This window comes from Salvia miltiorrhiza, chromosome 2, assembly GCF_028751815.1.
Source record: "Salvia miltiorrhiza cultivar Shanhuang (shh) chromosome 2, IMPLAD_Smil_shh, whole genome shotgun sequence".
Taxonomy (NCBI): domain Eukaryota; kingdom Viridiplantae; phylum Streptophyta; class Magnoliopsida; order Lamiales; family Lamiaceae; genus Salvia; species Salvia miltiorrhiza.
The window spans coordinates 60,300,778-60,316,330 of NC_080388.1; the positions used below are offsets into that span (position 1 = coordinate 60,300,778).

At 35.7% G+C, this 15,553-nt stretch overlaps 2 protein-coding genes across 2 annotated transcripts; one reads left to right on the top strand and one right to left on the bottom strand.

Moving 5' to 3' along the window:
- The first annotated feature begins 880 nt into the window (after positions 1–880).
- LOC131010798 (uncharacterized) lies at positions 881–4,330 on the top strand. The gene is made up of 2 exons (XM_057938459.1): positions 881–1,169; positions 3,685–4,330. The coding sequence occupies exons 1-2, from the start codon at positions 1,005–1,007 to the stop codon at positions 4,048–4,050; spliced, it is 531 nt and encodes a 176-aa protein (XP_057794442.1). The 5' UTR covers positions 881–1,004; the 3' UTR covers positions 4,051–4,330.
- A 330-nt stretch (positions 4,331–4,660) lies between these two features.
- Positions 4,661–13,699, bottom strand: LOC131010797 (kinesin-like protein KIN-4A). Its single transcript, XM_057938458.1, has 26 exons — positions 13,248–13,699; positions 12,376–12,522; positions 12,113–12,262; positions 11,762–12,015; positions 10,789–10,976; positions 10,594–10,718; positions 10,136–10,172; positions 9,942–10,033; positions 9,718–9,828; positions 9,385–9,498; positions 9,213–9,300; positions 8,993–9,105; positions 8,738–8,836; positions 8,529–8,642; positions 8,303–8,419; positions 8,140–8,220; positions 7,882–7,953; positions 7,546–7,639; positions 7,438–7,469; positions 7,253–7,350; positions 7,040–7,138; positions 6,666–6,887; positions 6,203–6,365; positions 5,985–6,131; positions 5,594–5,903; positions 4,661–5,152 (listed from the first exon to the last, which is right to left on the bottom strand). Exons 1-25 carry the CDS (start codon positions 13,371–13,373, stop codon positions 5,676–5,678), a joined length of 3,111 nt encoding a protein of 1,036 aa, XP_057794441.1. The 5' UTR covers positions 13,374–13,699; the 3' UTR covers positions 4,661–5,152; positions 5,594–5,675.
- Between the last annotated feature and the right edge of the window lie 1,854 nt (positions 13,700–15,553).

Genomic DNA, 15,553 nt, shown 5'->3' on the forward strand with positions numbered 1-15,553 from the left:
GTGCATGTTAGGACTTTGGGATGATCTCTCTTATTGTTAATTTGACTTTGGCCAAGTTTGAGCTCTCTGATGAATCGAGATATGTACAATAAAATTTAACAGTATGAGAGGATAATCCATATAATAAGTTCCGAATGTCCTCAATTAATTTTGAATTTTAATATTGTATAAATATCTAAATCTTAGCTTTGAATCCATGCAAAAAGTTAAAGATTAATTTACTGCAAATTAAAAATTAAAACATTATTAAAACGTTTTGAAACTTGAGAATATTGTGGAATAAGATCCAAATGTTGGTGATTCAATTTGCATTTGGCTCTATAAATATACTTTCTCCGTTCACGAAATATCTTTTTAATTTTTAATTTTCGTTCATCCAAGAAACATTTTCTTAGTCTATTTTTAAAAATAACTCCACTAACTATTATCATTATAATTCACATATATTTGACGATGAAGCACAGTCTATTGATAAGATACTTCTCTTCCAACTAATAGGTCGGGCTTTCGAGTCACCTAAAAAATTAGAGTATAAATGTGTTTTTTCTTTCTTTGGGTGTAATAATTAAAAAAAAAAAATTCACATATATCAACACACATTGTAACTAATGAACCCATTATTTTTTAAAATAATCTTATGAACTAATCATTTTTTTAGTGTGAAATTCCTTCTCCACTCATTAAATGTACAATTTATTTTCTTGGAACTTTGTGCTATTCGGTTAATGAAAATATTTCGTAGACGGAGGAAGTAGTATTTTAGTGCGTGAGTGGACCAAGAAAATAAATTAGTTCACCTAAATCGGGCCGGCCCAATTGCACGATGGAACCAGTAGGCCCAAATTCCTCCCAAAAGTATTAAAATCCTCAGAATCAAACTGAATTCGAGCAGAATTTGCTGGAAACATCTGGTTTCAATTCATTGCAAATATATTTGCCCAAAATAAAATAAGAAATCATTGTGAAACGGTAAAGGTGTAATCGAGAAACTGAACTGTAATGCCATGAGCGGTGGCGACGCCGACATGATGGAAGCGGAGGCCTCGGCTCCGCCGTCTGCTCCGCCGCGTGAGGTCGGCCCCGCTTCTGACCCTAACGATATCAGGAATTTGCTGACGATGGCTCGCAAGCTCATTAATCAAGGGAAGCCTTCCCAGGCACTCGAAGTGGTAATTTTTCGCCCTTGTCTGCTTTCATTTGCTTAATCTTTTGTTCACTTTTTGTTAATTTTGAATGCAAGTGGCCGTCGACCGTTGCTATGTTTGATTGCTGTCGTGATCAGTTCGATTGTTGGAATTTGCTTTCTCAATCACTTATGTTTTCGTCGAATGATTTTTTTTTTCTCTGTAATTTTTGTATTTTTCAATGGTTGTGAACTCAGTGATGCTCTCTGGTATCTATTGGACTAACTAGTGACGCAGCTGACCTCGAAATTAAGATACATCATTATTTGTTTTCGTTTTGAGTCAGAGATTATGTTAGTTCTGCGCTTATTGTGAAAATAAGTTATTTAAAATAGAGAAGTTATCTTCGAGGATATTATTGTTGGTGAAAACGGATTGGAGACATATGATATTCAGTAGATCGTCGTTTCTGAATCATTTAGCTAACATGTTGACACTAAAATCCTATCCAACTTTTCTTTGTTATTTCGTGGTTTCTTCACTTCTCGGTTAAAATGAGTTTCTTTTTCTGAGGTTCAAATTTAATGGAATTTCCTTGTAATCATTTACAGTTATGACATTGGCATTGATGAATAATCTTAGCTCGGCTTTAGTTTGATTTTAAGAGATGTGGTACATCTTCATGATTGTGGCTGAAAGTATTACATGCTAAATCATGTGTACGAAGGCTGAGTTTTATTGTGCTTGAAACTATATGCACGACCGATTGCATAAAGAACAAGCAATCATTCATATCGCCATGCAACTTGGCTAAACTGTGTCTTTGAGTGATGGTTTGTTAGTGATGGCCAGTTGGTGAGGTTGACATGAGCAATTTAGACATATAGATGGGGACGAAATGAGGGATGCTCATGTGTGTTAGCTGAGTGATGCATTTTCAATCTGAGCTTTAAATTTGTTCCAGATTCAAAATATTGGAGTAATTGTATATTGTTGATAAGTTTTTCTTTTTGGCTTGGTTTGGAGTTGATTTTAGGATGAGCATGCTTTCTCAATGTAAATTTCATCCTGTTCTGATCTTTTGTGATTCAAATTAGTGACTTGATATTTCGAAAAGCATTCATCGAGTTACGTGCCTAATTATCTTACCTCATATGCAGAACCTCCCATTACTGCCACAACTCTTCGATATTACAAGAGGAAACTGTTGGACTGGGAATATAATCTGTTACATCATTTCATAAGAATCCTCAAGATTGTGACCCTTATGGGTTAAAAAGGAAAAACACATTGAACCAAGTTTAATTGCTAGTGACATGTTGATGACATATTCAAGGCATTAGTAGAGGTGCTATAACATGTATATCTTGCCATGTAGAAGCTTTTCATCTTGTAAACAGGACTTCTAGAGAAATAGTGGATCAGTTCATCGACACTGGAGTCAGGATGATTAAAACATACAATGAATGATTATTTTCGAGCTGAGGAAGTTATGTTATGACTCAAAGAGTATACTTTTTATAGAAATAAAGTATGCCAAAGCAATATATATTTATTACAAACAGTATTCCTAAAACAACAAGATAAGGATGGATAACTGATAGAAATTAAGGGACTATGATAGGGTAAATTGGTTGCAGATGATCTCGTGTATGATTTTAATTATGATATATCTCTTAATACGATGTTTCCTCAAGTGTTTCATTTTTTTAGACATATAACTGTTGGTAGGGTGGGCATTACGTGATTGACGTTTGCATTTATCATAACAAGGCACTAATTACGTTTCTTTAATTACTTTGTTAACGTCCCAGCATTTAATGCCGTTGCGTTCCCCAGATATCTGCATGAAACCAGTTAATGAAATCTAGCAAGGTGTCCACAAGGCATTTGTCTTAAAGGTCTTCTCTTTAACTGGGATTTTTTAACTTATCAACCATGATAAACCTTGAGGATTCAAAGACTCAAGGTCTCTCTGTAATGACAGGGTATTAGTCTGTGCCAAAGTTAGAAAACATGTTAGTATTCATATATGCCTTAATCTCATCTTTCTTTCTTGTATTTGCTTTAGTGAGTCCAATTTGTGAGCCTTTCTGTGTCCTGATTTTGTGTGGGCTTCTTATGTAAGAGAAACAATTTTTTTTCTTTGTATATATCTTTATCACATTGAAGTCTTCTCTTCCGTATTGCAATATATTGTAACTTCAAAAATATTGGCATTGTCTTTATTCCACGTTCTGTTTAAGTGGTCCTAGCATGAACTCTCTGAGTTCCACCATCATTTTGAGTTCTGAGCCTTAGAGCTAGTATAAAACTTTGTAGGAAGGTGCCTGTTAATTTCAAGATTGAACTAAGTAGGTTATTTCCCTTATTTCAGTTTCTTGATTGTACGTAGTCCAATTTTTTTTTGTTGAATTATTGTTTCCTTCTTCTCCCTGTAATTTTGTTCTTCCTCATTGTGCATGTTTTGAGGGTGATATGCAGAAAAAGTAAATTTGTGTTTAGCCATTTGTAATTTGAAGAATGTCGCTATCTTGGAACTAACTTGCTTTCTTTGAAGGTGATAATGGCAATGAAAATACAAGGTGGAGACGTAGCTGTATCTCAAGGTCTAAGTCGTGCTCAAGAACTATACAGGAATAAAATTCAAGCTAGCTCTGCTGCTGATGAGTTGGCTTCGCTGTTTGCTGAATGTGCAATTGCAGAGGCCATCCCGTTGCAGCCTGAAACATCCCAACATAAGATAAGTGAGGAGCCAATCGAACCTGACCCTCAAGAGAGGTCAATCCTTGCTGAGACAGGAAGGAAGCAGGTCATGCTTGATGCGTTCTCTGATGGGAGCAGCTTCGTCTGCTTGCAGTGTGGGGGTCTTGTCAGCAACCTACGTAGAGAGGAGCACTATGCTTTCTGGTGCTATAAAGCCTGAACACCTTTTCCGTGTTAAGGTTAGTCGTGTTTTGGCTCTTGTTCGTTTCTAGAGATGCACGCGCCATTCTTGTTGTATGCTACGCCCTAGCATTTGAGAGCCTCGAGGGGCAATTTCTTTAAAACGGCGCACCACTCTTATTTGCTTGGTTGCAGGATCGGGGTACCGATGAATTCGGTAAACCATTTATGTGAAAATATTACCTTGTATCTTTCACCTTTGTATCATCAATTGACTGACTGGATAAAATAATACAGAGTGCAGAACTATTTGGTGGCCATCCATTATATTATGTTGTATGTGCTGAATTTCTTAATATGATTGGTTATAATTTTTATTTTGGTGGGGATGATTAGTGCCACCTTAGGTTGGTAGAGTAGTGTTATATTATTATTCAGATTTCTAATCGGCTGCTCATTTAGTGGTCGAAGAAATATATATTTAGTCTCTTAGTATTATAAATTAATTTACATTTGTGTGACCTCTTGAGTTACAAACAAGTTTTAACAAGTTAAAGTAATCAAAATCTTTTTTAGTAGGTCTCTAGCTTTTTGAACAAAAGAAGAGATGCAGAAGTGAAAGACAGGTACACATTATCTTAAAAGAAAAATGAAATGATAATTCATTAATATTCCACAACAAATATACAACAAATAAGCACAACTCAATAGTAGATCTACATCTGAGACTAAGTATCACTGAATGTGCTTTCTAAACAAAACCAATATTGTGCTTACACACAATATACAAAAGAGGCCAATTAGCCGAAAAAGAGAAAAAAGAAACATAAAACAAACCCCTGCAGCATAAAGGTAAAAGAAGAAGAAATCACAAGCACTAAAATCCCTCCTCAAAAAGATCAACTTTGGACAAGTATATACAACAATGAAGACTACCATGAGGCCTAAAATAAACCCATCCTCGATGAAAACGCAGTCTCCTCCAAGTATCATGGAGGTGAACGAGATCCCACAAGACGCGACGACTGATGAGAGTCATAACTACAAAACTCCACTGCTAAACAACCATTCCACTTCATATATATCTCTACCAATACACTACACTACAGACAAAGTTCTCCAACTGCCACTTATACCTCGACCTGCATTTATGTAGTGGAAGATTTAAGTCAATAAAATAGGACTAAGAATGCCCCCACATGAAAAAGGGTCTACAAACATGTCAAGAGCAACACAAGGATAAGGAAAATGTAATCATTGGTTAATAAGTTGATTTTGCTTTCTAGAGTTCTATTCAACTTTCGTGATTTATTGAAGCATATCAAAGATGGAATAGGTGCTTGCTTATTTCTAGCTCAAAGCTCTGGACATTTTGTTTAGGTTATTCTAGTTGAGCACCTTGTTTCCAAAAACATATGTGGCTATCCACACCACCCTAGATATCAAAGAGGCAACAAATGATAGACCTTCAGATATAAGTGAGTGTGATTAATAATCCAATTCTATACTTGTGATGTGTGTATCGTGTGTCATGATGTCAGTCTATCTCAAAATGGAAGAGATAATGCGTTTAACGGACTCACCTGCACTTATTCAACGTGTTTCCCTGGATCATCTCTTGGGAGCTGGAGCGAGTAAAGGATATACAATATAGAGATGTGTAAGCTAGTGACCATTTCTGTACATAATATCAGAAATAGGTTGTGGACGGGGCCTGGCTCTCATGATTGTTTCATCGCTGTGTCTAATTAATTCTGAGAGTTTCCACGGTTTTTGCCACTTCCATTTGAACTGTAATAGCCATTGATGATGACTCCTCTTCCATCTCCAGAGTTTCCCACCATGTCCAACGAGGGCTAGTTTTTTCATTGATAACTGGCCAATAGGCACCATCTGGACGTATGGGATACTCGGTATAAGCCAAAAAGAAAGCGTTATGCATCAACAGAAAGTCTAGGGAAGATAAAAACGAACCTTCCGCGTTTGGTCCGCGAATGCTGCTGACTCTGTACACGAACCATTAGCAATCCCCGCTGTATATTTAAGTTGCTTCTGTGCTGGTACTGGAATCGGAGACAATGGACCACTCATGTCATCAGCTATGTGTTTGAGAGAATTTCCCTGTGACAGAAGAAAAGTCAAGACACTCCTAAATATACAAAGAAGGAAGGGAAAAAAAAAACCAATCTTACGTATGGTGGTGTCGACAGTGCAGTAGCAACAGATTGCTCTCTCAATTTAAGCTCTTTCTCCATTTCCTTCCTTCTGACTTCACTTTGTCGCAGTAATCCCACAAGTTCCTTCATTTGCTCTTTCATCTCTTTGATCTCGATGTCCTTTTCCCACAGTTCGCACCTGTTGCCAGCAAGAAGTTCATAAAGCTGTTTTTACTAGTGCATGATGATTTTGTACCAAACACAACCTCCAAATTCTGGTTAATATCACTTTACATCTCTGTAGCCACATGTTTTATATCATTACCCTAACTTATCTACTCTTTATTCTATATTCTTCTTTTATTGGAAAATGTAGGTGCTGGAAGTGAGACATTAACTGTAGGCGATGAATGAACTTAAATACTATGTACATGAAAGAGAAACAGAGTGCTTATATTATAACACCGTACTCAGATGAAAAACGGCCCATTTTGCCTACCTTGCATCGCCAAGATGATTGAACATAATCTGAAGCAGGCCTTTTGCCTCTCCCATAGAACGTAGCTGATTCCAGCGGCCACGACTAACGACACCACGCTCTCGTTCTTCTGCTTCTGAAAGCTGTGAAGCCATTGCAACAAGTGAGTTCGATGATATACTTAGCATGCTCTCAAGAGAAGCAATTCTTGACATTCTTGCGTTTGGTGACATTGAAGATGCCCTGAAAAATTAATGAACAACAGATTAAGTAAGATGGGTTTGTAAGTATGAATAGCGGTTTTGAGACATAGATGCATATGCTAATCTTTTAGTAAGGAAAAATTTCAGTGCAGTATGATAAACACATTTAAATGACTAAGGAAATAAGCTTACCTGGAAAGGCCATTTTTCCCTCTAGGAGGGCTTACTCCCTTCGAAGCAAATTCATCAACTTGTCTCAAAACAGCCAACTCTTCTGCCAATGCAGCTCGTCTGGACATGATCCCACAAGAATATACAAAGATATCTAGGTTAGCAATTGTAGGAGGGAGCAGATAGATATACATGAGAGTTCAACTAATAAAACAAATTTTAAATGCTACATACACTTCACTTTGCTTCTCATACTCATAACGAACTTCATGAACATTGACCATGACTTCAAGCTCATGCTCAAGCCATCTCTGCAAGGACTTTTCGTTGCTCTGCAAAATTAAAATTAAGTTTACTTGGTTTGATCAAATTGGTGGAACAGATTGACATCTTATGCAAGAGATTGAGCAAGGCATTACCTGCCCATTAACTCCATTCCCGTTGGTTGTCACTGGAAAGAGATGTAAAATGAGTAACAAATCAAATATGCAGCAAAGATACTATGTTAACCAACAAATAACACCTACCAGAGTTTTCACGAGCTGAAGATTTGCGTGCTTCAAGCAATTCTTTCAGCCTCTTGGTAGCCATTGCAGCTTCTTCAGTCTTCCTTTGAAGAACCTGAATTAATTTTTTTTTTTTTTTTGTACACAACATTTTAGTTTCTCAAACAAAAAGTGATCAGACATTGAGAACCTCTCTGTTTAATGCAAAATTCATTCTAAGCAAAAAGTGCAGCAAGAGAAAGATATGCTTGCAACCAAAATAAATCTCTAATAATTTCCTAGTAATATTCTCATTTTCTTTTGAAAACTTGAAATTGGAAGTCGAGAACCATAAATTCTCATAGGTAAGAATCTGACCATTTTCTGCCGCTGGTTCAGTGCTTGCAGTTTATGTCTTTCATACTCGTTTCTTCTTCCCTCCTTCCTCAACTGCATACAAACAGTCAAGATAAGAACTCAGTAAAAGAGATGCAACCTATCATCTCCCAGAAAACGTAACTATGATTTATATGGATGGAAAAGACATATTCAAAAAGTAATTCTTCTCCTTGTTTGGTTCGGTTTTATATATTACAATATGCATTTCGGACGGAATCCCTAATCAGCAAAATTTACCTGTAGTAATTCCTTCTCTCGGGATGCCTTCCATTGTCGAAACTGTTCACTTTCTTGCTTAATCTTGTTTTGCAGTTGAACCTACAAGACCAAAGAAACATCAGAAGCTTACATGCAGAATTGAAGTGGAAAATATGCCGACAAATAGAAATTAAAATTTGACCTTCTGAGCCTTCATGCATTGTATTTCATCTTGCAACTTTTTTGCTGCTTCATCACTCTTCTGTTTCTGTTTTAAAAGCTGAACCTGATTCTCTTGTTTCTTCTTAAGGTCTTGTATCTGGTGTTGGAGAAATGAAAAATTAATTGTAAGGATAAATCTTGGCAAATTAAATTGAAAGAAAAACTAATTTGGAGTATGTTCTTTGCGAAAGAAGGACAATGAATACCTGAGATTCAAGAAGTTTTAGTTTCTGTGAATGGACATCTTGCATTTTCTGTGCATGCCCGTCAGTATTAGCAGAAAGGTTTTCAACTTCTGCCAACAGCCGATCCCTCTCGAGCTGCAGTAGTAAATAGATTAAGATTAAGATGAGAATTCAACTATTAAAGGTTTCCATCACCATATTAATCCAATTGTTATATTAAAGTGTAGCACCTGCACAGTCCTTTTTTCCTCTTCAAGTTCCATCAATTTCTTTCCAAAGTGTTGCTTAAGAGCGGTGGTGTCATATCCTCCGAATAATTTCATCTCCGACTGCAAGATGTATTTTCATGTAAGCTAAACAAAATTTCCGCTTTTAATAAATTGAATCAACAATGATTTGGCAGGTACTTTTTGTAGAAATAGGTTCAGGCAAAGCAAAATTTTCACCCAAAAGTAGAGATTTTCATTTGAGAGCTTAAAGAGTACCTCTTTCTTCTCCAACTGCCGATTTAATTCACTCAACTCTTTATCCATGCTATTCTGCAAATATGTATGTTCCAACTCCTTTGCTGTATCTTCATCAATATCACCAGAATCACCTACAAAACATGGATAATTGAATTTCCCAGATATGAAGTGATTCAAGAAAAGAATTACAAGTTGAGACAAATTGAGTCAAGTAATGATGGAACATTCGGAAACATACTGCTTTCACTCATCTGATAGTCGCATGGCTCAATACTTTGCAAACCCCGTTTAAGGCCTTCACTTTTCATGGCACCATTGGTTCCAACCTACAATATGGTAGTGTTAGAATGTGATACTACAGATTCCATTTTCTTTGAGAGTTATGTGGCCTATTACATATAGTAACTTACTTTAACATTATCGGTGTATTGCTCAACTGGACCGCCTCTTGTGCGAAACTCATTTAGTTCCCGACACAGCTCCTCATTAGTAGCCTCCAACCAAGCAATTCTGTCCTTGAGAACCTGCATACTAATTTCTTTAAACAACTCACAAGTATCTTTGGTAGCTTTATGTGGATCATTTAAAACAAGATTTCTTCAGTTCTTTGAGAAATTAATGCAACAATTTTTGAAATAGGACCTATAAAAGTAAAGCAATCTTGAGAAAGTCTATAAGTCTAGCATTTGGGAAACACTTCCTACCCAAAAGGGGGTTCACAACACACGAAACATTGAGTTTACCTGTATTTCATCAAATGAAACGCCTCCACCACGGGCACAAAGTTCAGCTTGCAGAAATTCTAATTGCTGACGCATCTTCAGCATTTCATTTGATATGGGGTCTCTATTAACCTGGTCATTGAGTAAAGAGAATGATCTCACTGAAAGGAATTTAAGATCAAAGTAGCTGTCTAACAAAAGGGAAATGCCACGCTGAACTAGAAGAGAAATCGCTAATAACTTACAACAGGTTTGTTCTGGATATTTCGAGCGCGATTGGCATATTTCAGAGTGTTCAGCGTTTCTTCAGCATTTATGTCAGCAGGACTAATGCATGCTGGAGAAAAGGAGTTCACATATAAGAAAAGGAACTTTATAGTCTTCTAGTTTTCATTGAAATCTTCTAAGACATATGTTCGAAGCCAGTTAAAAACAATACCTATCATTACTGTTCTGCTGTTTCCACCGAGAGAATCCTGTCGACAATCAAAGACATTAAACTTCGAAACAATAACAATTGCTTGGTAACAAAGAGCAACTAGTTCAAATGTTGGTTTATTGAACAGTCAAGTGCAAAGAAAGAGGTGTTAATAATTTCAAACAATTCTAAACATCGTTATATTAATTTTTAGGAATCACAAATCAGATTATGTTATCTCCAAAAGCAGTTCATACACGGGGACACACAAGTCCATATAGTCACCAGTCTAAAGCATTAAACACGTTTAGGTTTATTTTGTACTAATTTGCATTTAAAAATCGACAAAAGGTTGTTTAGTGTGATTCGTGAAGTATTTAGACAATGAAGTTAAAAGCAAAAGCTAGATAATTATAACATATAAAACTTTACTGCATTATTATGAAGCTAAAGTCCTCATCAATGAGTCAATGTCTAACCTGCAATAGTCGAGTAAGTTTACTGTCACGATACGGAACATGAACACCTTCTTTTCGCTTCTTATCATCACCAAGTGCGCTTATAACATTGCCAAGGGCAAGAAGCCCCTTGTTAATGTGAACTCCTGTGCAAAAAGGTGTTACAAAACTTTAAAATGAGACGCAGATTGGAGAATTAACAGCACTTTGGCTTACCTTCTTTAAAACGTAGACCATCAGATCCTGTTCTCTTCGCGCGCTCTGATCCAGCAAGATCCACCAAATGCAGCTTCGCACAAAGATACTCTTCGGTCATACAGTCGTTTAAGTTGCTGTCATTAGGATTACCAGGATGAAGTTTACGCATCTGCTCCACTGTGATGGTGAATATGGCATGAGAGCGGCTGAAAGAAAGAGAGGAATAGCACATTCATTGATGACTGAAACACAATTAGGAAGAGGATTTCTGCATGATATTTCCAATTGTATTATGCAGACTAGGTTTCTCCAGTACACTCGGTATATTTGAACTCGTACAGTTTAATTTGCAATTAATGAACTCACACACACACACACAAACAAACAACAAAACTAGGCCAGTTTCCTTTGAAATGGTCATGTAGCACCAAAAATTACTGGTTCAAGTGTAATTCGAGGTTCAATTGCAAATTCTCAAAAGGCGATTGCCAGCCAGATAGTTATGAAAGAACAAGAATAAGTAGCATGAAATTCAAAACTTTTAAATTTGCAATAAATGAATACACACACAAACAACAAAACTAGTTCAGTTTCCTATGAAATGGTCATGAAGCACCAAAAATCACCGGTTCAAGTGTAATTCGAGATTCAATTGCAAATTCTCAAGCGGCGATTGTCAACCAGATACTTATGATAGAACAAGAATAGGTAGGATGAAATTCAAAACTTCTCCCACATAAGTATACCTACCATCAAATTGATGCTGCATCAATTGTCTAGACCTATTCTTGTCAAAAAGATTAGATTTTCTTTGTTTCAGTCTTTCCTGGTTGAGTTAGAGTTATTTTCGTCTACTTGCAAGTTTTGAATATACTTAATGATGAGATCCTAGGAACATTCGTCTCAAGGGAGGTTTCTAGTTCATATTGTCACGTGTTCAGTATTCTTTGGGAAGACAAAAGGGAAGATTAATTGGCATTGCATTACCAACCTCGACTGATTGTTCATGTTCGTACTCCCTGTTGCCCTGCTTAGTGATCCTTGCTCCAAGCAATCAGCCATTTCTTTAAGTGTCTTCACACTGCGCTCTGTAGATCCTGCAAGTGTAATTACACCATTCGACGTTTCACGAATTTGTATTGGAGGTTTTCCGGGGCTTGTCACTTTTGCAGTGTTGCCATTCGCTACATCTTGTCTGTGAGTGGAACTGGGATCGAGCAGGTCTCTCACTTCTTCTTTATGAATCTTCAATTGTTCAAATAAAAAATGAGCACTACTAGAAACAGATATATAAGCACCAGCATACAAATTATGGATAAGACCAAGAGGTGATAGAAAGAACCTCAATGAAGGAAACGTTCAACTGGAACTCAATTTCATGCTTCAGCATTTCAATTTTGCTGAACAAAGCATTCATGGCTTTGGGAATGAGTCCGGTATGGACTCCATCTTTGAGACTAGTACCCATGGTGTACGTTTTCCCTGACCCCGTCTGCATCACATTGAAAACTCATTTCTTTCAGATAGTAACACATGAGTTTTGCTACCATCCTCCTAACAAAACAGCTGTTTCCTGCACTATCTTTCACAGATTTTCAGCTATACCTGTCCGTAGGCAAGAACAGTAGCATTGTATCCTTGAAACAAGCCATCAACCAGAGGTGCAACGCACTCTTCATACATGGCAGTCGAGGGGGAGCCGCTACTACCATAAACATGATCGAATGTAAATGAATGTGTCCCAATTTGCACCTGGATCACAGCCACAACCAATACCAACAAGCTAAGACACAAAAGTAATACACATACATAAAACAGCTTATTCAATACACAATTTATCTGTGAACAAGAAACAGAATGAGCAGAAAAATCATGCCAAAAAAAATAATTACAGATGCAAATATGTCATGTGTGTTCAGAAAAATGACAAACTAGGAATGAAATTTGCATATAAATCAACCCAGAAGGTAACTTTTGTTATATATATATATATGAATCCTATGGCAAGGCCATCTCCACTAGTAAAGAAAATCAAACAGTGAACTTTGCTATTAGAACAAAAAAAGTTCCTCCCAAATTAGTAACTTCAGGAATCCAGATTGTAGAAAATCTCAAACCCTTCTCAAAATTGTTAGCATCAAGCTCAATTTTTTCCTTTCTTTTTTTCTTGAAATCAGAACATCTAAATAATAAATTGAAAATATAAAATCCAACTACAAGGCAATAATAGAACTCTTTATTGCTCAAACTTCAGATCAAGAAACAGACAGCAACTCAAACTTCAACATGCATGGCCTCCAAAAATCCCAAAAACCACAATGTAATGAAATCAAACTCAGATCTTCTCTCAAACCAACTATTCGGGCAGAGAAAAAAACGAATCTTTGCATCTCAAGAAACCCCAAACACACCCTTCCCCTCTCAAAACAGCACTCTTGCAGCAAAAACCCACATCACAATGTGGATTCTGGGAGTACCTGAGGCTTCCCAGGTTGTACCGTGACACAATCCTTGCACCCCTGAAGCCTCTCATCTCCTATAAGAGGCCTGATATGAACCGCCACCTTCACACAGCAATCTTCACCAGAGGAATTCGCTTCCATTTTGAGCACCACACTCTTTTTGACCAAGGAAGCAAATAAGATTAATCTCAGAGCTGAAATACACCCTCCCAAATGGAAATAAAAGCCAAATGTGGTTTTGACAAACAGTTAGCTGAATTTTTTTTCACAGAAGTGAAGGGTGAAAGACAGGAAGAGAATTTCTTGGACCAGAAAATGATGCTGCAACTAGAGAAAGAGAAGCTAGGGAGACAGCCAACTATATTGTTACTATATGCAAATATGCAATGGAGAGAGAGAGAGAGAAAGAGAAGGGTAGTTGAGGGAATAGAAGGAGAAGCTTTGTGTATCTGTAATTTAGTGTGTGTGGTGTGTATAACTGCAATGACAACTACTTTCACTTTACTATGTTTATTATTATTATTATTATTATTTATTTGGTTACTTTTTCTGTATTTATATTTTTTTTCCACTTTTATAATCCTCAACGGTCAGTAGCCTTACTGACTACTTGCTACAGTATGGACTTCAATTACACTCCAAATCGAGTTTTTTTATTTATTAGTAATTCAGTCAGATTATAATATATTTTGTTATGTTTTTATAGTGTATTAATTTTTATGTAGAATAGTAGTATAATTTATACTTGATTGTAATTTAATGTTCCCTCTCACTATCACTGACTTGAATAAAAATCCATATTATATTGATTATCTCACAATCAATCACCACGTCATTTATAAGCCAATGCGACCATACAATGTCGGTGAAAATTAAACAAAAAAAACTTTACTTTGAATAAATATTTTTCTAAAAGTAAATTTTAAGTTTCATTTTTCTAAGATTCTCTATTAACAGCTGTGACTTTTGATTGTTTTGCTGGACGTGATTCTTTTCTTTTCTAGATACTCTAATTACTATTTTGCCGGAAAATATTATGAATACAATTTTTATATATTAAATATATTACCGCACTTGAATTACTCCAGACCCATGTATAGTCTTATTTGTTATAGGTAAGGTAACTATCTATATTTATCATTTTAAAAGTGTGCTCATTTTTTTGACAATCACTTTGCATTTATGTATTTAATTAAAATTAGGATAAAACTCCCATATTACGTTATTTTCTTCTTATGGAAGCTATGGTGGTTATATACTTTTCTACATTCAAAATCTAGCTTAACAAATAAAATCTTAGAGTGTATTATCTCTGATTGATAAGTTTATCATAAAAAAAGAAATTATAAAATTTTATTTCTTTAATTCTCTTCATTTTTTTTTTCTCATCTTCTACAAATTTTTTTTTACCCTTTTTCATCTTTCAACAAAAGAGAATTTAACATTTTCTCATTCCTCATTTTTACTTCAAATATGGATAATATTATCACACCAAAATTATAGAGATAATATTATCCTGCATGGAGTGAAAAGAAGGAAAGAGAAAGGGGTTTTGGCAAATAAAATCACGAATTATTTCGAGTTTGCAATTTCAACGTGACTTTTGAAGTGTGGCGAATTAAATCACCACCTTTATAATTTTTGCAATTTTGTCCCCCCAATTTTGTTCGATCGTTAGAGCGTTGAATTGGAGCTTACGTAGATTAATATAGACGATGCCGTTTTTGTGAAGCCTAAACGACGCAGTTTCGTACAATTTTAATTAAAAATTTCTTCAAATTATAAAGAAATTGTATCATGTGTTTGCACCATAATTTTCAATATTTAACAATTTTATAGAAAACAACTTCGTAACATGAATATTATGTGACGAACTAATCCACGTAAATTCTAACTCAACAATCCAACAACCGAAAAAATTTGGGGGGATGAAATTGCAAAAATTTAAAAGCTGGTGATTTAATTTGCCACACTTCAAAAGTCACGTTAAAATTGCAAATTCGAAATAGTTCGTGATTTTGTTTGCTGAAACCCCAAATAGAGATGACATAATTCTCTTTTATAAAAAAAAATGAAGGAAAAGGAAAAGGGAATTTTAAGGAAGAAATTTTTGTTATCTTTTATTTTCTCATGATAAATTTATAAACCAAAAAAGTCACAACGTTTACTTTGGTGGATTAGCCTTGATATATAAAAATAATAAGACTAATACCTTGTTTACTTTAATGGATTGAAAGTTTGGGATATCTCAAGTCCCTTGATTATTTCTATCATTTAAACTAGTTTTGTTTTATTTATATCTTATTGGAAAAATGTGATTG

Excerpts from the sequence above, each read along its gene's own strand:
- LOC131010797 (XM_057938458.1), bottom strand. The coding sequence starts at position 13,373 with ATGGAAGCGAATTCCTCTGGTGAAGATTGCTGTGTGAAGGTGGCGGTT. Across the intron at positions 9,499-9,717 it reads TTTCATTTGATGAAATACAG|GTTCTCAAGGACAGAATTGC; the intron begins GTAAACTCAATG and ends ATTAGTATGCAG. Across the intron at positions 7,470-7,545 it reads TTCAGCTCGTGAAAACTCTG|TGACAACCAACGGGAATGGA; the intron begins GTAGGTGTTATT and ends ATCTCTTTCCAG.
- LOC131010798 (XM_057938459.1), top strand. The coding sequence starts at position 1,005 with ATGAGCGGTGGCGACGCCGACATGATGGAAGCGGAGGCCTCGGCTCCG. Across the intron at positions 1,170-3,684 it reads CTTCCCAGGCACTCGAAGTG|GTGATAATGGCAATGAAAAT; the intron begins GTAATTTTTCGC and ends CTTTCTTTGAAG.